The sequence below is a fragment of the Epinephelus fuscoguttatus genome, linkage group LG7, assembly GCF_011397635.1.
Source record: "Epinephelus fuscoguttatus linkage group LG7, E.fuscoguttatus.final_Chr_v1".
In the NCBI taxonomy this organism is placed as follows: domain Eukaryota; kingdom Metazoa; phylum Chordata; class Actinopteri; order Perciformes; family Serranidae; genus Epinephelus; species Epinephelus fuscoguttatus.
The window spans coordinates 21,875,124-21,899,055 of record NC_064758.1 but is presented as its reverse complement, the minus strand read 5'-3'; the positions used below and the strand labels follow the sequence as shown (position 1 = coordinate 21,899,055).

The window sequence follows — 23,932 nt, the reverse complement described above, 5'->3', positions numbered from 1 at the left end:
TAGAGGAACATATGAATTTATTGGCAAACCAAAAGAAAATTGCCTCAAATATACAGAAAAGAGAAACATAGCAGATACAAAGATGTAACCTTGTATATTTACAGAACCGTCACGATGAATTATTAATTTATACAGCAGTTTTAAACTGTAAGAAAAATATGTTACCTTCACTTAACGCAACAAACCATCATAAAATAACTCGCCATTGTATAGCAGCTACGTAATAACCTTGTATTCACTCTGTATCACTCAGAATTATACATCATGCCGAGATATGACAGAGAGAATAACCAGGTTACTGTAGGCTGTTTTCTTTACAAAGCTCTGTGGATTTAAATATTGAGAGATAACATGCCATTCAATGAGAGCTCGTATGAAACGCACACATCCGTCACTGCTCAAACTCATCTTAGGCAACAAGTGCAACTTCGAGGTGTCACTGACAAACTAGATGGAACTGGTTACACATTAGTTGATATAAATAATAATCAATCATCATATCCTCACCCCAGGCACTTGTATAACCACATCCAATTCACTGCACTCTGAACCTGCAAGTCACAAATAAATAAACCTGTATTAAAGCAACATATTTAACACAAGACAGACAAAACAAAATGTGCAATAGATGAGTACAAGAAGAAGAAAAAAAGCCCTGTAAGACTTAATGTGAAAGACATGATAGATCGGTTTAGAGGCATCAGCCAATCCAGTTTCAAAATGACAGCAGCATGATTAAAAAGAAAAAAAAACAGCAGATCACTGTGAAATGAGAAACTTTCATTGACCCTGTTATTTTAGAGAATTTGCTCCGGCCCAGAAGCAAATACCAATAAAAAAAGTCCAACAACCATGTCTGTTAACTCCAAGAGGCTAAAGTGTTAGTTACGCTATACAACATTTACACAATGTTTTAATAATTTGCTCCTATGCTTCTGTTGCCAAATCTTATCGATGTACTCTGAATCTGATGTAAAAAATATCTGTAGATATTTACTATCAAACTATAATTATTTGTCATTTCAGAACTTCTTCAAACCGCAATTTGTTACACAAGTTCAAAGATTCGTTAGTACAAAAACTGCTCCAGTGATTATAAACACTACTTGAATATGACTACAGTGATTATTACAGTCTCATCATGTTAATCAGTAGGTCACGCTTAAGAAAAACTACAAACTCTAAGCATACAAAGGACCTTGTGCTTTGGACAGTTAGAACTGCAGACATGTTACTGAACGCACCCTGTCTTGAAACAGACACACTTCACCACCCTTTACACACTGATGCGTGATGTGTTTCACGCAACGACATCTCCATTCATCAAACAGAGCGACTGGAAACATTATTGTGCCAATAGGATTATTTAACATGCATGATCAATATGCTCAATTGAAACACGTTATTGCTATCAAACCTAATGCAAATGGACATGTCCACTTGCTTATTATTACTTCAGCCATTGTAAAAGTATGCAGGCTTGCATCCCAAATACAGACAGGAAATTTCACAAGTCAGTACTCATGGAAGAAGAGGCCCGAGAACCTCACATTTACATACTCTTGGCCATCCGGGGCACACTTTCTGACCAACAAATACTTTCTTAACAGCAGGGATTAAGACTCAGATGGTTCGGGAAAGTTATTAACCAGCTACTGAGGGCAACCTTTTTTTTTTTTTTTTTTTTTTTTTACAACTACCAAATTGATACCACATCAGAAATGGCAAAAGAAAATCAGGTTTATGTACAAGTGCATGAGAAAAAAGGACACAGATGTTCAACAGAAGTGAGAGTATTTCCAGGAGCACTCCCATGAGATGGGAGAGGCAGGACCCGTAATGCAATGGTGGTGGATTTACACAACTAGCTTTGCTTAGACACCCAGGACTCTGGCTCTGTCAGCAGTTCAAATGACTGCACCAGTTCTTTGTTCCCTAAAATAAATAGCTTGGAGACTCGAACTCAATCAACAGAATCAATAACTGAAGCACGACACTACAAGACGTCCGTCCTCCTCAGCTGTGGCGTTCGTCCCAGGAAGCCTCCGTACATTCATTATACTTCACAGATGACAGCAGACTCTTAGTCTGGTAGCTGAGGCCAAAGTTCATACTAGAAGGTGAAAGGAAGAAGTAGCTGGAGACAGAGAGTGACAGGAGCAGCAGCCGGCCACGGGGGGAGCTGGAAACCTGTTGCTCAGTTGCAGAGCAGGTTGTGCCTGCTATTCCAGCAGGTCCTGTGTAAAGACAAGAACATAACATACCAATGAAGCCAGCGCCAACGCAGGTGAGCAAACAAGAAGCCATTATGGGTTTGTGTACACACACGCGCTTAACTCAGTTACTCAAGTGGCCTGTTGGAGGTGAATTCAGGTCATAACTTTGTAGCAACAATGAAACATCACCCTCTGACCTACTGGACTAATTAATGTTGTATTTAAACACAGTTTCATTTTTAACAAAACTATATTTGACAAACAGGCAAACAAACATTTGGAGAGCAAAGCTGCAAAGACAGCTGTCCCCTTCCAGCAGTCTTGGCTCTTAGTGATTGTCTGGGAGGTGAAACTGTTGTTTTCCCAAGGATAGCGAGGGCATGACCCGCCCTACCCTGCCTCTGACTGGCGAGTACTCGTTGGATAGGGTGGTTAGGTTTAGGCAACAGCAGTGAGAATGGTTAGGGTTAGAGTAAGAATGTCAGGGAAAGTCCATGAGAGGCAGAGGAAGGCAGAGTAGGGCAGGACATGCCTTCGCCATCTTAGGAAAAAATTCCAGGCAATGTATCAGCTCATGCATCATTCATGTGGTGTCGGAATAACTGGAAAAAAGTTTATCACAGGTATGTTGGTGTCAGCTGACAGGGTCATTACAGAGTTTGTCCACCAGAGAGCACTGACAAGTTTGTTTGTCAAGAGAATAAGTATCAGCTAATATATCATCATCATTGTGTGATATATTATATGGCTCTCTTCCTTTCTACACTTCACAGCAGGTGGTTGGCGTGCACAGTAGGAGTGCACAGTGGGACAGCGTGGCTTCGTCACTGTAGGGTCCTTAATGTTTAATAGACTGATGAATGAGGCTCCTGACATGCAAAGGCCCTAACTCCTAACTCTGTATCTGTACTGTACAACAATACAGCTGAAAGTGTCTAGGGTTTATTTAACAGCAATAATTATTCTTATTTGTCTCCAGCATCAAGATTTGTTGCAGAATTTTTGGTCTGGTTTGGTTGTTTTCTGTCTAACTATTCTATTTCTCTGAATTTCTACATGGCATCAAGCAAGCTTTAAGATAAACACATATGCTGTTGGTTTCACAGTAAAACCTTGGCGCAGTCTTTGAAGAAGACCATGTTTGTAGCTTAGTCCAAGTTTAAAAGAGGAAAAGGTTTCTACTGTACCTCATCTGAGTCGTCGTGAAACTCTATCTTGCCATTCTGTGTGGTGTGGTTGGTCTCCAGCGGGTCATCCATCTCCTCAACAGCATTGTCCTCGACGTGCTGCTGCAGCACAGAGTATCTGTGAACCAGGAACCTGTCGGACACATTCACGATACTGTCACTTGAAATCATCTGAAAGATGCAAAGCAACAAAATGCAATGAAGTGTGACACCCTAAAAACACCATGGTTCAACCTGACAGGCTTGGTTTTGCATGAGGCAGCTGTGCATGCTCTGTGTCCATCTCAGCCCATGCTCTGAGTGCATGTTCATACTTAATATGATGACCTGAACTATTTCTGTTTGATGAAAACGAGAAGTTGGACTGAGTGGAAAAGTACGGGCTAGTTTTTTTTCTGTCTACATGGAAGCTGACAGTGTGACTTGTAAGCCTATTTGGGCTGCCAGATTCTACACTGAGATCAGAATACAGACCCTCATCTGAGCAGATCTTTGTTGTTGGTCCATCCAAATGTCTATATATTTTTGCAGTATTTAGTTTAACATGTTTTTCCACATAACGTTATGAAGGCTAATTTGAGAATTTGTCAATAGTCAGATAAAAGTCATTGGAAATTCTGCAGGGACATCTTGGCCCAGTTGCAGCCATGCGAGCAGTACAAGGAGAAAAGTTTAACTTCATAACTTGATGATCACAAAAATAAAAAATCAACTCTGTTTGAAGTTACAGTTAGGTGTGAGGTCTCCTGTAGGTTTAGTCTTGGGGCCAAGGCAAAGATTAGGTAGATAAAAAAAACTTTCTAGGCTCCAGTTTAGCTGGTTTATCTTAAAAGTGGTGAGACAACCCCATGCAAGCTGACAAGAACGAGCATTAGGCGCAGGATGTAAGGTCCCATCTTGGGGTGAAATACCAACTTCAAGGTGTCTACAGGTATCAGACAGTTTAATTAAATGCTTTCAAGACCCTTTCAAGACACCTTTAACCAAATTTAGGAAAGCTATTTGGACAAATCAAGTATTACTCATTTAAGCATCACAGGTAATCATTGCAGGTAAGTAGTATATATGTGGTCTTGGGCAGAGCTAAGTATTATGTAGAATTATGATTATTAGAGTGAGTTAAGTTGATCTACATTTTGTCAGCAAGTTAAAGTTTAAGATATTTTATGACTTTTTAAGGATCTACATAGACCCTGAAGTGTTTAGGGAATCCTTAAGGACAGTAAAAGAGAAGTGCTAACACAATTACAAAGACACAGTTTACCATCCTGGACACTTTCTTCTGCAGACAGGGCCTGGTTATGAACTGGACAACACATAGACACACTAACCTGCCACCACAGACATATTTCTTGACAAAGACGACTCCAGCTGCGACGCTCAGCAGCATGACGATGATGACTGTTATCACAATGGGTATAGACTTGGAGGAGTGACTGTCCACCTGTAAATATAACAGTAGACAGCAGAAGTAGGTTTAAGTGGAAGCGTGGGATATAAATATATATATATATATGTGTGTGTGTGTGTGTGTGTGTGTACATATATTAGTAGGCAAAGGTACTGACCAGAGGTTCAGGAGCCACCAGGTCGCTCACACATCTCTTACTGAGGTCGATCTCTTTACGCTCCGGCATGTTTCCTCCCTCACATTTATCACCAGGGATTTTCCTATAGCTGTGGAACAAAGGCACATCAACAGTGAATGACAGTTATACTTAGTGTTAATTTATTATCACAATTCTATACATATAAATTTAGCTGTATGGATACGACAGTGACCCTACCTACTGCACATAATGGTTTTACTGGTTTATATAACCTTCTGTGTTCTGTTCATTTAGTGTCAAGATGTACTGTCATTTCTGTGAAGTCAGTCTGCATGCAGACAAGCGAGCACAGTTTACTGAAAATTTCATTTGCTTTTACAGTCAGCATTCACTCCTCCTCACTGAGGAGTCACTCTCACCCTGATCTACTTCCTCTGTGTGACAATTACTTCTTCATTTTCATCACTTGTCTCCTCTGAGAAACACTGAGAGCAATCCTCTCTCTCTTTCTACCATAAAATGTCGCAATGGTGATGGCTTTGTACAGAATGTATTTTACACTGTATCCGTTGCAAAATTAATATGTATTTAATATTAAAACATAACACAGTAAATAAATATAATTATCAAGCAGACTAGACAGTTACAGACAAGTTGAAAGAAATCATGTGTCATCAATGATCACAGCAGAGCGTCAACACATTTCACTCACCCACTGGTCTGCAGTTGTTCCTCTTTGCCGTGCAGACAAAACTCCAGCACTTTGCCTTTCAGGTCCGGCTGCTCCACACACTCAGAGCTGTTCTCTTTACGGTAGTATCCAAAGTCGCTGCAAAGAGTCAGAAGATGCCAGGATGGTGAGCGAGGGTGGAAGAAATAACCTGCATTTGCTCTTGTTACTCCTGTAACGGACAGCTTGTGTGGCTCAGCACTTGTACTTTTCAGTTACAATTCATTTTTACTTGTGGAAAAATCCACTCCAGAATACTTTTACACTCTTATTTAAAACCACTTTGACACGTTAAATGTGAACTCTCCAGTTACTGTATGTTTCAAAGCATCCATTACAGAGTAAACATTTAAATGAGCAACCTTTTACCTTTACTTAAAAGATTCTTACACCAGTAAGTTTACTTTTAACAAAAGCAATCACAGCTAGTTAGCAGCACTTTGGCAAAAGTAAAGTATAGTCAGAATGCATACTAAATAAACACACTTTTTTGACTGTGCTGTTGATTGATAATATTCTCCCACAATGCATTGCACAAAGGGACCTGCTTACAGCTAATGAAAAGAATTAAATTGTGAATGGTGATCAAAAATCTAAAAAAGCATATTAAATCTTAAGACATTTTGCTTCCATTTCTTGAAGCTTAACTTGCCGTGACCTTACAAAATTGCAGTTTGATGGACGGTTTATATTGTGCAATTGACTGACTGCATCACTTCCTGTTAGTATAAAGAGGTAAAACGCATACAACACAGTACCTTCCAACAAAAAACACAATGTATGTATAGAGTCATACAGAAGTAATCCCTCTCAATCATTTATAACCCACTAGAAGTTAGTGGTGGTGGGTTTATCTGCAGAGACTCTGCCCTCTGCCTCTATTTTCCAATTTTCATTTTATTTTGCTGTGTTTAGGACGTGGGCAGTGGGGTGTAGTCCCCAGCCAACAACAACAGGCAGGTGAGGTCAGGATTTAATAAAAAGAGAGTGACCAGGTAGCAGCAGCACACATCCAGGAGGAACCTATTAAAATCACGGACACAGTGCCCCCCCCCCCCCCAAAAAAAAGGATGGTAGGTAGGTACCAGTGGTTAGCTTAGTTAGCTAGCTTAAGTATCGGCTTTTCCATTACAAGTAATGTAACGTTCCTACGTTAGCACAGTAGCTTGCAGGCAGTGTATGTACAGATATTGTAGGGAGGAGGGGCTAAGTTTAAATGTTGTGTTTACTTACAGTAACCAACACTTCCTGCATAGTATACCTTCAAGTATGTGGATTTTCTTTTGTACACTAACCGCAAAAACAGTATACTATGACAATTACAATGCAGCATACACTGTGTATAATTAGTAGGTAACATAGATTTGGGACACAGTGAGCGTCTTACCACAGGAAGTCATCCAGGGTGCACGGACACGGAGTTGGCTGGGTGTTGACATTGTAATCTCGTCCGTTCCAACAAACAGAGTCCTTCCTGAGACGGAGGAACTTCTCTTTGTAGCCCAGCATGCAGCCATCGTTGGGGTCACTGATGTCATCCGAGTGGGCCAACCACTGCACGTAGTCCTTGTCATCACCTACAAACATAAATATTTTGGAATCTGTTACACGTAATCTCAGATCACAACAGCTCACTAAATATTGCATTACAGTCAGTTTGTTATATCAACATGATTCTCATGTGACTCACAGTCTCTGGTGAGAAGATCCCTGAAGTCGATGGTGGTGGAGATCCAGTACTGGCTTAGGAGGGAGTCTCTGTAGCCCCAGATACTGACATTCATGGAGCGAGCTCCAGGCTCTGAAGCCAGCCCAGTAAAGTAGATGGGCTCTTGGGTGAAGGTGTAAACACCCCAGCACTGTCCTTCATCAGTAGAGAATCTGCCAGGACACAAAAGCATGTGCAAATATTAGCATAACCCAAAGAAACTTAAAAGTAAAGCACTAAGCTGTAAAGCATGCAATGTAAATTAAAATCAGAACTCATATAAATCACATTAAGAAAAATGAAAACAGAATTCAAGCATGAGCAAATACAAATTCATCTGTTCCCTCTGATTGTTGCTACCTTCAAATGGGGTCATGTTCACTGTGTTCATGAGATGAGTCCATATAAACGCCTCTCTTTTGTGGTATTAAACTTTTAAGCAGAAATTTTCTGATGCTCTGAGTTCACGAGATGTGATGTGTTTGCTGGCATTTTTAGAAACTGTAGGGACCATGGAAGTCCATTTTTTGGTGGATGGTATGTTAATACATTGTAATTTTAGTCATGTAGACATAATCTTATAATATCTGTGGGGAAATAGTTGATCTTCCTGACAGCCTCATCTTTTTCCTCTGTCATTATACCTTTGCATTCCCTGCATTACATTAGCTGCTAGCCAAAAAGCTAAACTCTTCTTAATGGCTTCTGGATGCCGACAGTTGCTGTTGCATAGCTGCTTAACCACTTGAAATGGCAAGCATATCCTGCACATGACTTCCCATGTTGTAACCAGAAGCTCACAAGTTCCACTTGAAGGCAGCGTGTAACTCACTTTATCTTGTTGATAGGTTGAGTGGGGCTGTGCTCCACAGCAACCAGCAGCCCTCCAGAGTCCAGAATAGCGTAGTGATGGGGCCCATTGAGGGCCTTTATCCAGGTGTACCCCCCGTCATCAGACACATACACATCAGGCTTCATCACTGAGATGGCATCACCAACACTCCCTGATGAAAAACATAAATGGTGAGATGGCAAAAAATCTCTTTAATAACTATCTACTATAGTAGATATCTTTAAAAAACAACTTGGACATTGTCAAAAACACTTGTCTGAAAATTCTGAACTGAGAATTACCATGAGCTAAGATGAGACCGATAGCGTTTGGTTCAGACAGAGGCAGCATGGGGACATTCAGCCTCATAGCAATACTGTAGGCTGCGTGGATGTGAAGAGTGCACTACAGACACAAACACAAGCAGCATTTGGTATCAGACGGTTATATCACCAACACTGTGACAGTCGAAAAAATAACTTGAAAAATAACAAATACTGACACAATAAATGGACTGTGTTTTGGCACTGCAGTCCAAAGTAAGTTTCAAACCCTAGTTCATCAAAGTGCACAGTTTACATCAACTTTCTATCTGTTTTTTCTCCAGACACACCAGCTTCTTCTCTTTACCTTGTCTGGGTCTTTGGCTGTCGCATCACACTTGCTGTTGGCAGGTTTTCGCAAGGGAACCCATTCTCCTCCCTGATCAAAGGACACCACAGACTGCACAGAGGTATCTGGAACAACATGACAAGGACAGCGCATTTACAGGGATTCTTACAGGGGAACTATTATCCTCATTTCCGCATATTTCAGGATTCTACTAGACATGTTTACATGCTTTAATGGTCAAAAAACACTTTATTTTCCTCCTGCTGTCTGTGCTAGAACACCTGTATTCACCCTAGCACCTGTCTCTTATGCCCAAAAAAAGCCCAGTTTGCTCTGATTGGTCAGCATTTCTAGGTCTTATGCACCTTTATTGCAGCTTGAAATGACTGTAACTGAGTAGAGCGGCACTTTCTACAGTGAAAAACCAAAAAAAGCTTCTAAGCCAAAGTCTTCACAGCAAGACATGTTCCAGCAGGAATATGGGCCGATTCGGGGAGAAATCAGCGAGCAAGATTACCTGTTTCCCCAACATTAGCATGTTTGAAGTAGTGCGTACTGTTCTGTAGCATGTACACTATTTAAGCGTAGATGAGAGTGTGTGAGTTTGTTAGTATGCAGTGGATATATGTCTGAATCCCCAGGGCGGCAGAAGTATGCCCCGTTATTCTAATTTGCAGCGTCTAATTCACATAATACGCATGCGTCCTATTTAAAATTCAGTGTTTTTACTGTGTTGTTTCTATTTCATGTTTTGTACTGCAATGTTTGGTTTGATGCAGCAATTTCCTATTACCCAAGACAGTTTTCTCCCATGTGAGACAAATGAAATAACCTTGACCTTGAGCCAAGTCATGTAAATGCTTGCAGTAGCATGTTTGGAGCAGATGCCCATGTAAAGAAACCCTCCAGGGTGATGTCAGCTTGTCTCAAAGTAGAAAACATCAAGTCTTCATAAGTGTCTGAAGCCTGAAGTTTTTGCTCACAGAGATTTGAAACTTTGACCACATTTAATATGAACATCCTTCATTGTATAAAATCATTATATATACATATATACATACATGACAGAAAATGATAAAAGACATAATTGATCCTTGTAAAAAATTAAGCTGATGTGCCTATCCAAAAACAATGCTTGCAAATAAAGCTTTAAAGTAGAGGTAAGAAAAATAGGTAAAAATAAAAGAAGAAAGACAGAGGAGACTGAACAGAAAATAAAGTGTGCAACAGACATAATGAAGTTAAGACTGAGCTGGTGATGTGGTATTTCTGTTGAAGCGTCAGCCAGCGGCATCAGAAAGACATCAAGTCTGACACTGAACAGCTAATTAAATATTTACATAACACCGTCACATCGCTATGCAATTGAGAACTCATATGTGTATGTTCTTCTGAAGGGAGTCTGAGTGCAGGCGTGTGTTGCGATTCTTTTATCTAAGCACAGGCACATGAATAGAGTTACCTTCTGCCAGGACGCTGGTGATGAAAACTCCTCTCAGAGAGGTGACGTTAGTGAAGTCTGTGTCGCCGCCCGTGGTGGTGTAAAGGTGGCGCTCCAGTGACTTGGAGTACACAGTGCCCCGGTCATCTGACACATAAATGGTACCAAATCCTGTATCTGTGGGTATAGGAAAAAAACATACTAATTGGTTAACAAATACTGGAGAGAAAACGCTCATGTTCTCAACATGGACAAAATGGTTACAAAATTAAACAACCCGTGCTTGAGATGGCTGTCAGAGATAGCACAGGTATGATCACATTATCCTATTTGAGGTTTAAAAGGTGGTGTGTTCTGAGTGTTTTATGTCCCATTCGCTTTAGGAAAAAGGATTAGTGTACCGTTACCATTGGAAATTGCTGGTTCCAATAATTTATGCAAGGTATCACGTTGACCAGGAATCAGGTCACTACAGGACCAAGAGTGAACAGGAGAGGTTTCTGTGTGAACTGACCTCCTGGCTCATCGACATGCATGAAGACCATTTCATCGTTCGCTGCAAGGATGGAGTAGAACTGCTCGTGACCGACTGGGGGCAGCTGGGCCATGTTCCACGTCTCACCCTGATCCACTGACACATAGATCATCCTCAGAGTGCCCTGCAAAGGAAGAGATGGGGAAAGAAAGAAAAACAGTGAGAAGGACAGGACGAAAGAAAGTGGAAATGATGTGGAAAAAGAGCAGTTTGGAGAGTATTTACCTCAGGCAAAATGACTTACATTCATAAGGTAAAGGAAAAGAAACAGGGCCATGAACAGTGCACACATGTAAGCACACACAACACGTCATGAGAGCCATGTATTTTGAGTGTAACAATATCCACATGAGCTCGCCATGCAGTGCACATTTAGCAAACATTCAAATATGATGATTTGAGATAACCAGATTAACTGGTTTGCCAAAACTGCCGTTAGATAACGTCACAGTTTCTTAACCATAAGAACTGTATGAGCTAGGATATCTATCCAATATCCATCGAAGGAACTAAAACTAAACAAAAGGGTGACTGACTGACAGATACCAGATATTACTTCTGGAAATCATTGCTACATACAAGACAAATAAGACTGGTGTTTCTCCAACCCTCCGTAATCTGAGGAGGACTGTGGGCAGGGCTGTCATTCTCTGTCTTTGTCTCTTTAGATTAGTTCTGCATAGCCTATTCCCATTCAGTCATTCTAAATGATTTTTTAGGTGGCCAAACATTACACTGTAAAAACTAACTGGATACAGTTGATGCTGATAATATTAGGACTACCTCCAAAAGCCTAAGATTCAAATCAGTCGGAGACCCCTCCATCAAAATTCTGTATACTAACCTTGCCCGTCATTACAGACGCGAAGAGGAAGCGTCCACCCAGGCCAAAGGAGTAGATCTTTGTGGCAACAGTCTTGATGGTTTTACCGTAATCTGTCGTCCTCCTCAGTTCCAGCATTCCCCGATCAACTACAAAAAAAAGACAACATGGAAAGTGTAACTAGTTACGTATAGCATTTAGCAGAGAAATATGAGACGAAATCATGGCAGTCTTGATACCATTTGTCATTACGATTTGTATTCATTGTCCAATCCAAATCCAGTTTATCCATGTAAAAAGAGGTCTCAATAAAAACATGCAGACAATTATCTTTAAAGGTACACTATGCAGGATTTTCCTAACAACAATGTATAGATTCATACAAAAGTAATTTCTCTTTTATAGAAGTGTATGGTGGTGTATTTACGTATCTGCAGAGACTTTGCCTACTTTCTTCTTGTTATACTGTGTTTCGGATCTTCCTGGGCACAGTGCGCAGGAGTGGTCAGGACTTAATAAAAAGGTAGCCAGCACGCAGGCGCCCACTGGCTTAGTGGGTAGAGCAGTCATCCCATATACAAAGGAAATATCCTTGCCAAGTGGCCTTTTGCTGCATGTCATCCCCTTTCTCCCCATTTCATGCTTAGATTGTGCTATCTAGTAAGGCAAAATGCTGAAAAATCTGAGAAAAAAAAAAAAAAGGAAAAAAAAAGAGGAAGCTACAAAAGAACTGCAGACACAGCGCTCAAAAAATACAAATATAGCGAGGCAATCGCCAAACAGTCAAAGCTGGGGTTGGCTTTCACTTTCATTTTGATACTTATCACAAACTGTAGCCAACAAATCCGGCATGGTATACCTTTAAAATGTCTTGAGTTTAAAAGACATTATATTCCATGTACTGCACCTCCGTAATCTACATGTACACACACAGAGGTTGCACATGCTAATTTTCACTTACTGCAGGATCCGTTATGGCTGGCTGTAAAGAAGATGGTATTTTGCCGTCCCCTAGAATCAGAATGGAAAGTACCAAGAATTTTCAGATAAGCAGACATACACATTTTGAATCCACAGAGTCAAGGATATGAAATGCAAAATAGATGTAGGCTGCTCGGTTGATAAGGATGTGACAGCTCTCGTTGAGCTTACATCTTAATAAACAACAAAATAAGGACTGAAGAAATCAGGAGTCTTTATGCATTCTACATCTGTTTCCATAAAAGTTTTGCTTCACTGTGAAAGTACGTATCATGTGACAAGCTTATCAAATGCAACCAGCCATGCCCTACCTAAATATTTACTGTCTTCTGAGTATTATGCTTTGACTACAGAAAGCTCCTGCCCCAGTTGAGAATGACCCATTTTCCTGGAGCTTGATCAGACAAGCGTCTTTGGGATAGTCATGAAAGGTTTCAGGAAGAAATTTTTGTACATGCAGTTCTCTCAAGCACAGAGACCTTGAAAACAAAACCTTAAAGGTGACTAGAAAGATATTCAGAGCAGCCAAGGTTACTAAGTGATGCATACCAGGAAGTGCCTCTAAAACAACAGGAGTGCTGCGAGGGCTTGGCAACAACAGAGCTAGTCAAACAGTCACTGCAATGCAGTTTTACTGCCTACTTCGCAAAGGTGGAGCAACAATAAAAGTCTTGGGAGGAAAATTATGAACATGTTTGCCTCATGTTATTTAATGTTATACAAATCTTACATTTATCAATTAGCATTTAGCATTAGCAGTTAGCATATCAAAACCAAACACGGTTAAACAGGCTTTGCTTTGATCAGTGATAAAGCTCCACAGCAAACAGGGGTGGAGCTTTACTGGCTTCAACTACCTGTAATAATAACCCTCTTGGAGGAACTAAAATTACAGCCAAGGAGAACTGACTAACAGATACCAGATATCACTTCTGGAAATCTTTGCAACATGCCAGACCAATAAGAACATTGTCCTCTCTATTCTCACTGAATAGAAATATTTCCCTGAGTCACAGACACTCGGGATATTAAATGACACTGCTGTTTGTTTACGGAGCACCTGGCAAAGGTGCTAATGCTAATATTAGCTTGTCTAGTCTCTTACCATTTCACAAGACACACCATGTCGTGGATCTTTTTCCAGTTGCTGCCCAAATCTTCAGACAGCCACAGTTCATTCTGACGACAGGAAAAAAGACTTATCAAATGATGAACTCAAGGTTCAACTGCAAAGATACCACTGTTTACACGGGACACACATAATCTGGAATACTAGAGGGGCCCATAAATGCCATAAATATGTTAATAAATGTACTCTGTGCAAACAAATGGTTGACCAGCAGGAGTTTTCTTGCTATGAGGAAGTGAGATGTTGACCTTTGTTTCAGTTTGCTCACCCTGTTAAATTAATGACAGATTTACGATTACTAATTCAGGGTTCACACATCTTAAGGCAAGTTAAGACTTTTTAATGCCACTGGGAATAATATTTAAGACCAATTTTACAATAACCAAAATTCAATAACAAAAAAACATGAGCCAACATCAGTTAATCAGGGTTAGGGACAATTTTGCCCACATGTTTGTTGATGGGTTTGCTGTGCAAGTTTGTGCTTCTCACTCTGCTTGTGGTATTCCACTGTCTTGATACCCATCATGCCCGGTTTGGAAAACCTCTCGCCTTATATTGTTTTTAGCCATACCACAAAGTCTTTGTCAAATGGCCAATTTTTGTCGACTATGCACTTCCCCACGTTGTCCAGGGAACAGTGACAGATAGCTAACAGAATGTTGTTTGTTTGGCTATCCTGAGCTGGGTGACTTTAATGTGTTAATGTGAGAAGGATTAGTAAATTATTTACAAAAAAATTAGATGTCACCCATTGTTTTGAGACTTAACAACGCAATGTCAGAAAAAAAGGATTCATAAAAATCTTCTTTCCATGTCTGACACTTTTAAGGCTTTTGAAAGATAGATTTAAGACATTTTAATACCAATTAAGGCCTTATTTTAGATGAATAATTTTAATTTTAAGTATCTGCAGGAATCTGTTGTTACTTATCTGAGTTACCTGCACACAGAGCTAGAGGTTTTAAGTTTATATATACTAGCTAACTTTTCCTTCCAAATAAATCTTCAGCTCTTTAACATTCACTACTTACGTTGTTGCTGAGGACCAACAACACATTGGCGTTCTCAGGGTTGTATGTGATCTGCATGAGGGGGATGAAAGGCAGGTCTCTGGGTGTGAAACTCTTTCCAAAGTCACTGGAGACAAAGATCCGAGAGGTTTGATCTCCGGACACTTCTCCTGTCAGGATCACCTAAAAGCCAGAGCCCCAAATTCAGGACGTTAAAGGTTAAGATGTTACAGTGTCTTTACATCAGGCACATATTACAGAAGTGCTATATGTTTGTTCATGTGGACGTGACTTACTTTCCCAGAGTTCCCAATAGCAATGCCAAACTCTGATCTGATGAAGGTGTTGTTGATGAGGCTGGTCACATCCTCAAACGACTTCCCATAGTTCTCACTGGCAGACGAGTGGATGCAGCCAAATTAAATGCAAATCAAATGCAAACCGTGTGGTTTTTCCAACAAGTGTGATCGTGAGACTTACCTGCGATAGAGCTTGGACTGCCCGAGCCTTAGCATGAAGAAGGGCACCTGGAAAGTCGTCAAAGCCAGGATGACCTGCCAGGAGAAGAAGGTTCAGCTTGAGGAAAGTGGAGCATGGATCATTTATTAATGTGCACTAGACCCTGATGTGAGGGAACTCATTATGTAATCCTCGAGGTTCTTTACAGGCAAACTACCGTGCCACTTTCACACAGTTCACTGAATAATCCAGCCAAGTTTATCCTATTAACATCACAGAGGAGCAACACTGCATGAGAAGCATGTTAGGTGCAAACAGAAGAACACTCACCCCTGTGCCATCTCCAACCCAGGCCAGCGACACTGACCCACTCAGGTCATTGAAAGTATACTAAAAAAAGACAAAAAATACATTAGAAATAAACATTGTGCATAAAAATCACAGGAGCAGTTAAGCAGTATGTCTACACAACTGTGTGAATGACACTAAATTGTGAGAGGAGTTGGCGTCCAGCTGGCAGGAAGGGATGATCTGACCACACAGTTATAAACTGCAGTCAAAACCTAATTGTGAATTTTGCTTCCAGACTGTATTTTTGCTTTGACTGGCACCATGTTTCCCCTCACCATGTGGTTAAGAAGAGATGACAAAGTGTAAAAAGTGAAGCACCACTTATCAAACACACAAGCATTTCAGCAAACACAAGGCTTTGAGCCAGTTGCTCTCAGCACAGACTTGTGAATACGACGACTGCACACCACATTAAAAACTGAGGTCAAGAATCAGACTTTCACTTTGACGACAGTCTTGTGCATATCAAGTCCATTCAGCAGTGTGGCTATAATGAAAATACTTTTGCTTTTATTTTCAGAGAGAGTCCAGCTGCGTGATGTAAGAGTCTTGATTACTGAAACCCATATCAGTGGCCCATTATTCCTCACAGGGTTGCCATTGCCATTTTGTGGGTGAAGTATTCCCTTCAACATGTCCTTTTTTGGCGCTGATGATGGAATTAGCTAAGGAGTGAGTCACCTCACTTCCTTCTCATGTCAATGAAAGTTGTATACGCTCATTACCATTTGGGCACTCGCAAGAAAATGGTGACGAGTAAAGTCAAAGTTTATGACCTTAAGGGCAGGCGAGCATTTCAGTAAACCTGGACACATGAGCTACAGGCATTTATTAGGCATGTATTGTGCAGTTTGCTGCAACTTCTGTTCTTATTTGATAACCGCTGATAAATGTACATTTGCTTATCTACAGTAGTGGGAAAAATTCAGCCAGGCATGTGTATCTCCTTTCCTTCTCAACCACCTGTCAAACTTTTTACACATAACTTTTTGTTTACCCAAACAAAAACCTTTCTCATTCCTTCACAGGCCACTGTAAATCATAATAATGGTGTAACACCTTCATACTGTGATACTGTAAAACTGCAATTTTTTCTGAGACGATTATCATATTATAAAAATTTCATACAGTTGCAATCCTATTCTTCAACCATGTGAACGTTCACAAACAGTTTAGGCAGGTCCGTATCAGCAACTCATGCTGTAAGCAGCTCCGGCACCAGTGGGACCTGTAACAGTATCCTCGAGGGGAATGACGTGACAGGAATTCTGTCAACTTTAGATTACCGAGGCCAAGTATACAAAGCCTGCAATGCAAAGTTGATCACATGGCAGTGAGGAGCTAGGAAAATAAGCAACACAGGACTCTACTGAGGTCTTAGCCTCCTGATTGTTTTGAGGAGAGCATTGCATAGCTGCATAGATATTTTTATAAGCCACATTAATTTGGGGGTTTCACTTCCAGGGTAAAGTGCTAAAAACAGTGAAATCCATTACATATCTGGTGAGACCACTTAGCCTCCTCTCCTACCCAGGATTTCACTGCTAGTAAAAACAAAACACTGTAGTCTGTCTGTATCCTAACAGACTTCCTGCTCGCTAACTGCTCTCACTCTCAAACAAACACAGCTTTTAATTACAAAATAACTACCACACAGCCAGTCACATGGATCCCACTGGGCACATTTCCCTGTCAGCACTGGGGCAGATTCAGTCTCGGTGGATCCTTAAATACAGAATACAGCTCCATTCTGGAGAAGAATAAGATATAGGTCATGGCCAATAATGGAGCATTTGAGAGGTAAACCAGTCTGGCAGTGCTTCAGTGGAGCCTACGTTGGTCTTATGGCATGAGGAAAATAGGCGCTGTTACTGTTTCCCTACACTGTGTTTCACTGCACCAAATATTAAAGACAAAAAAATCATAGCAGTCCAGAATTGGTAGGCAACAGAAAGGCGAGATGGTACCTTTAATGGTTGGCTGAACATTGAGAGAGGTATAGAAAGAGAGATTTGGATGTTGAATGTCATTTTGGATCTTTAATTAAGTATTTTGTTTTAGGGACTGTTCTTACTTATGATGGGAGCAGGGAGTGGTGCAAAAAAGGGGAAGACATGTCAAATTATTTTTTTAAGACTGAGGAGGGACATAAGTATCTATTTTGGTTTAGGAGAGGGGCAGACGAATTTAAATGGCTATATTTTGTATTTATTTTACGACCAATTTTAGAGAAAACATGCATTTCAAATCTGGCGAATTTGGAGGGCATGTTTTCTTTCTAAATCGTCAAACTTACACCATTTATCATAGCCAGAAACAGTAAAAACACAAATCAATATTGGATTTTCAAATTTCTGATAGTCCTCAGACACATCGTGTGTGACAAATAGGGCTGCAACAATTAGTCGACTCATCGAAGGCTAATTGACTATTAAAATAATCTGTGACTATTTTAGTAGTCGACTAATCAGTTTGAGTCATTTTTCATAGAAAAATACTATAAAAGTACCCCAAAATACTCTTAATGCAGCTTCTTACGCTCAAATATTGGCAGTTTTGGGGTTTGGGAGAGACAGACCGACATTTTTCAACATTTTAACACATTTTTCAATAAAATGATTAGTCGACTAATTGAAGAATTAGTGCCTAGTGACAAACACACAATCTGAGCCTAAAATAGTAATATTCCAACAAAACTACACAACAAAGTTACACTTGGTTTAAAATTTAGCCAAAAATAAACCATTTAGGGTGAAAAACAGACTCCAGGATTTCGTCTTCAGCTTTTAACTTTCCTACATCTGAGGATAAGTTTTTAAAATGTAATAACTAATTTATGGTGGAAGGAGATTCATGCATTTTCAGCCAGTCCACAAAGGGAGGCTCAAGAAAAAAAATGTAGCTTCGAGGAGGGTCAGAATTTAAGAAGAAAGGAGCCACCCGCCTCCTCCGGTAAATAAAGAACAGTCCCTTACAGGAAAAATATAGCCGCAATGCAATTCCTTGTATTTGTTATCCTGGGCTTCAGGGCTTACAGTTGAGTGGAAAACAGCCCATCAGGTTTCTAAGGTCACTGAATAGCTGATTAGGCCTATTTGTGCACCTGGTTAGCACCTGCGCATCATCTCCTCTAGGCTCATTTAATTGTCAGACGTGTGAAGGGAAACACGACCTCAGTTGGTAACTTACACGGTGGGTGTTGCCGGCTAACTTGGTGTCAGATCCTTGTAGAGCTTTGCAGGAGTCCGCCTGCTCGGTGCTTCTCCGTTTTATCTTGTGGTTTGGTGATGGAGCCAGCCATGCGGGCAGAGACCTCTTTACGATGCTCGCAGCTTTTGCTTCAATGTTTGAACGCTTCGAGAAAAGCGACTGTCCGAAGGGTTTGGATCCCAGCTGGAAATCTACACCGGCTGTAAAAGTGGAGACAGATAACAGCAGGATACAGCGCAGCCAAAGTCCCATCCTCGTTGCTGGTGTCACTGGCGACAATAAAAAACAAACAAAGACAGAAAAAACACGTAAAAAAAAAACAGTCTTTGTTTATCCCGGTCTTGCCCAGAAATTGAAGGTCGCTACAGCTCTGCCGCGGATGACATCAACAAAACAGTAGTCCTCCTGACAGCGATTATTTCGGGCTTTGAAAACACGGAGCGCCCTCAAAGCTCCCACTAGCTTAAAATTTTAACAAAACAGTTTTAAAAAATCGCAATTTGTCAAATTAACCGGAGTGTCTAACACCTAATATTCGCGCTGCAACTCGTTAGCCTGCATTATATCACTGTAACGATCACAAAATTGTGTCTACGGGTTGTAATGCTCTATGCCGAGAGAAACCGCTGTGATTGGCTGGTGCGTCCACCTGTTTGCTGCTCTGATTGGTCAAATTCTGAAAAAGGACGGTACCAAACGGAGTTAGGTTGTGCAATACTATCATGTAAGTCCAACCAGCCAGAACTTAAACTTCAAGAAAAAGCTTAAAATGGCATTTTCAGCCACTTTTGGTTTTATTTGCGGTGGGGAATAATGTTTACTTAAATAAAGGTAACCTTCAAAGCTGACAATGACTGTACACACACAGTAATAGCGGTGGAATTAATGATTTAGTGCTGCTTTATAATTAATTGTCTCAGCCCCATGAGTCCACCCACCAGGCTCTGTCAGTCACAAAGTAAGAAATAGGTTAAGTTAAAAAAAAATTTTTAAAAAAAATATATGTTTAGTTTTTGTGTTCCCAATTTATTTTTTCTGAGTCCAAAATGATAAACTTGTCCCCCTCATGTTAACTTATTTCAGTATTTCCCTCACCACATGATAGTATTAGTTTAATTTAGTTTATTTTATACATAGACACAATTCACAAGTGAATGTCATGGGGAGACATTTTACATTTTAGACATTTTGCTTTGAATTCAAAGGCGTGTTTACAGTATAGCCTTTGTTTATAAGTGCGATAACTGTGTCTGATTCTATGACATTTCAGATTAATTCCTTCAATATGTACAAAATTAAATTCTACAGTAACACATGTATCGTGCCATGTTTTAAATGAGACTGTCATATCTACACACTCGTGCCACAGGTTATTTTGTCAGGGATTATACATCTAGGTCTGGTGTGATGTTGGGAGGCTCAAACAACAGATTAAATCACACTGAATCTGAGTAATCTCTCCACCAGTGGAACAGTCCTGCCATCGATGAACTGAAATCCTGTGCACAAGGACTATTTTAAATGCTCTGTTTATGCAAATATATATGAACAATGTAGGGGAAAAACACGAAATATGATGAAAATTGTTGTAGCACTTACAATTTGTAATAAAACTGGTAAGTGACCCCTTTTTAATGGCAGATATTTGGTAATAAATCACTTATTTCAATTTATGTCTCTGCACTTGTGCCTCAACAATTTTGAGATAACTGAAGGGTGAGTATGTGACTGTGCTCACATCATTATTATTATTATTATCATTATTATTATTATTAGAACAGGGTCAAAGAGGAAAACAGAGTTAAGATCATATGATCTTAACTCGTGTAAATTAAGTAGAGTGGATGTTTTTATATAGTGTGCTGCATTTTTAAATCATATTTATTCATTTTGCCGGTTGCAACGAGCCACATTGTGTTCTTGATTAAATTTGTGCATGTGATGGGACAGTAGGTCATAACAAACACATGACTGCTAGTCATGTGATGCGGGAGAAAAAAATCCTGTACCCATAGGTGCCATGACCCTGACTGAATAGATTCATACAACAGACCACAAGCTGTAGTCCAAATATAATGACATGCAGTTTTAGGTTTCATTGTACTGTCCCAGGTCATCTTTTCTGTAAGCTTCCAGTTGGACAGTATGGGACTAGCTGCCTAGTCATACCAGCAGCAGGACAGCTGAAACTCTGTCAGTAGAGGACGGAAGGATCAGATGGTCATGCTGAGTATTTGGTTATGCTCATGTTTAGCCTTTGGTATGGCACGACCTGTCTGACAAGTTTGTGAGCCTGCATCAACAATAAAATGGTGTCATTCCATCGCAGCCAAAAATAAAAAGCTGTTGAACAGGTTTCATTAGTTTCATAAGCTCTGAAACCTTGACCTTAAATCCACAACTTTGCTACACTGAAATGTGCTTGAAATCTGCTGTGTGTTTTTGAGTCTTGCTTGTGTTTTTCTTAATTCCCATATTAACTCAGAAAGCCAAACAATCTGATCTGTGGAGCAGCATTCCTCCACAAAGGGACTGTACAATGGAGTTGCAGCCCCTCCCCCACGGCAGCCCAGTCAACTATTAAAAGGTGGAGAACAAAGCCACTCTTATTCCTTCGAGATGTACTCTGTTAGGATGAGAGCCGTGCCTTTCTACAAGGACCTAGATTTTTCTTTTTGGCTGCACGGTTTGTTGAAAGGAAGTACTTAAATTAAGGGATGGAACCAAGTGTACCTAAGTTTCCCTGTTTATTAAGCCCAAAACAAGAGTTTCCATTGACCAGAACTGAGGGAATAACATGAGCAGCCAGTGTATGAATGAGTTCAGCCTACACTGATGGGAGTCATGGGAAACACATGGCTGGCTTTGTATAAAAAGGGGTAGTTCAGTAATGTAGTGTCTGTGGAAATAGCAACCTCTAGTGAAAAGCCTTTACCATTACAGTGCATTCACCATGGACTCATTTTACACTCTGCCAACTCCAATGCTTAACATTAATATCATATTTAAAGTTACAGTTAGTTATAAACTCAAACATCATTAAAGTTACACACATTCACCCTGTGTTTGTTTAATTTGACAGAAATTATTTAGTGCCTGAACATTTTCAAGACATTTTGAAATATGGAATTAAAAGGTTCACCTTTTTGGAAGCAGCATGAAGAGTTTTGTTTCATTTCAGCTGTTACCATCAGTGTGTCTTGAGCAAATATATGAGGAGCACCATGACCAGATTAACCTGTTGAGAGGCCCCAGGGTAAAAGATTGTTAACAGGCCCCAGCAGAGCCCAATGCATTGTGGATGTAACTGGTATGGTTTACTGTACTAATACACCCAGACCCAGAAACCTCTCCTGGCCCCATGTTTGCAGTGGGTCAGTTAATGGTAATTTGATTGAGTCAGCACTGGTTGTTATGTTAAACACTGTGTGAACAAAATGTTAACTAAAATAACTGAAGTCTCCTCTACACAACAGGGGGGACAATAAAAGATAATAATGCAGAACCAGCTTAGATGATTTTGCACCTCGCACAGTATACCGTGATGAGGCAGTCTTCTGTTCCTTAAATATTTAAATAATACAATGTAAGTACTGTATGTGTAGTGTTAATATCTGTATCTGTGTATATTAATGAAATATCTACATTTGATCAATGCAGTAATGTAAATTCTGCCACTGCTATGTCTTGCTTTCATTTTTTACTGCTTATAATCAATAAGCAATATCAGTACTATTAAACAATATTATGCAATATCTATACTTCCATCGGTTGTTAATGTAAAATCAGTCATTCAGTTTGTCCCTTTATTATTATCCTGCTTCTTTTTGTTGCTTCCTCATCATTTTGCTTTGTGTTTTTATACTGTTTGCTTATTGTACCGCTCTTTGTTTTTGTAGTTTACTCACTTTATGTATTTATATACTTGTATATGCTTTATATTTTATTTTTTTACTACTTATGCCTTATCTTATCTTATCTTATCTTAGGGTGGAAGAGTTATTAAGATATTTTACCTGAGTAAAAGCAGCAATACCACAGCATAAAAATAATTTGTTAAAGCCCTGCATTCAGAATGTTACTTAAGTAAAAGTACAAACATATTAGCATCAAAATATATGTTTTCTTACTGGACTATAATTACTGATGCATTAATGTGTAGGCTTACATTTCTTTGATGTTGCAGCTGGTAAAGGTGGAGCTCATTTGCATTACTAAATATATTGCTGGGTAGCTTAATCTATAATAGTGTCATATTTTATTAGTTAATGTATGTTTTGTATTAATAATCTGAATCTGAGCTAACCAGTCACTGATGCTGTCATATAAATGTAGTGGAGTAAAAAGTACAATATTTGACCTCTAACTGCAGTCTAATGAGAGTATAAAGTTGCATAAAGTAGAAATAGGCCTACTCAAGTAAAGTACAAGTACCTCAAAACTGCACCTAAATACAGTATTTGAGTTCCGTACTTTTAGTAACATACCACTACTGACAATGATGCAATCAGGGGCGATTCTAGGATCAGAGGTTTAGGGGTGCTGAGCACCCAGAGAGCTGCCTGGCCAGGCAAGATAAATTTCACTGTTTTGTACATTTTAACGCAATTTCATTCCCACATTTGTGAAAGAAAAGCACAACTCTTTTTGGGAAAGTCTGTGACTAAACCATCAAATCTGATAAAGGTTATTTGAGTCACAGCAAAAGAGGAATGGATTGGAATCATAAAAGAAACATATCGTAACCCTAATTTCTGGGGGAAGACAACTCATTTTGAAACAGCAGCTCCTCAACATACACATAAACAGTATGTATGTTTCTGGAGTAAACCAGCCCCCTATAGTGAGTACCAAAAATACTAATAAGAATATTAATAAATAAAGTCCTCTCTCTGCTCCTCTCTCTCTCTCTCTCTCTCTCTCTCTCTCTTTGTACTGTCAACCAAAAGGCAAATAACCAAACAATGCGTTTTATATCTATAAACTGATACATTGATCCAACTTACAACATCATTCTAGATAGGCAGACTGGGCACACACACACACACACACACACACACACACACACACACACACACAATAAGAGTTATAATGTTAATGGGCATCCAGTCAGTTAGCTAGTCAGTAGCACCTTGGCTTTAATATTAACACATGC

At 39.8% G+C, this 23,932-nt stretch overlaps 1 protein-coding gene across 1 annotated transcript; it reads right to left on the bottom strand.

Moving 5' to 3' along the window:
• sort1b (sortilin 1b) lies at positions 1-19,378 on the bottom strand. Its single transcript, XM_049580257.1, has 20 exons — positions 18,757-19,378; positions 15,547-15,606; positions 15,238-15,311; positions 15,054-15,150; positions 14,779-14,940; positions 13,721-13,794; positions 12,596-12,645; positions 11,656-11,783; positions 10,791-10,935; positions 10,298-10,453; positions 8,854-8,960; positions 8,526-8,628; positions 8,224-8,395; positions 7,374-7,564; positions 7,071-7,260; positions 5,666-5,782; positions 4,972-5,080; positions 4,735-4,847; positions 3,404-3,536; positions 1-2,237 (listed from the first exon to the last, which is right to left on the bottom strand). The coding sequence occupies exons 1-20, from the start codon at positions 19,027-19,029 to the stop codon at positions 2,223-2,225; spliced, it is 2,469 nt and encodes an 822-aa protein (XP_049436214.1). The 5' UTR covers positions 19,030-19,378; the 3' UTR covers positions 1-2,222.
• Between the last annotated feature and the right edge of the window lie 4,554 nt (positions 19,379-23,932).

Excerpts from the sequence above, each read along its gene's own strand:
- sort1b (XM_049580257.1), bottom strand. The coding sequence starts at position 19,029 with ATGGGACTTTGGCTGCGCTGTATCCTGCTGTTATCTGTCTCCACTTTT. Across the intron at positions 12,646-13,720 it reads ATGGTGTGTCTTGTGAAATG|GGGACGGCAAAATACCATCT; the intron begins GTAAGAGACTAG and ends TTCTGATTCTAG. Across the intron at positions 4,848-4,971 it reads TGGTGGCTCCTGAACCTCTG|GTGGACAGTCACTCCTCCAA; the intron begins GTCAGTACCTTT and ends TTATATTTACAG.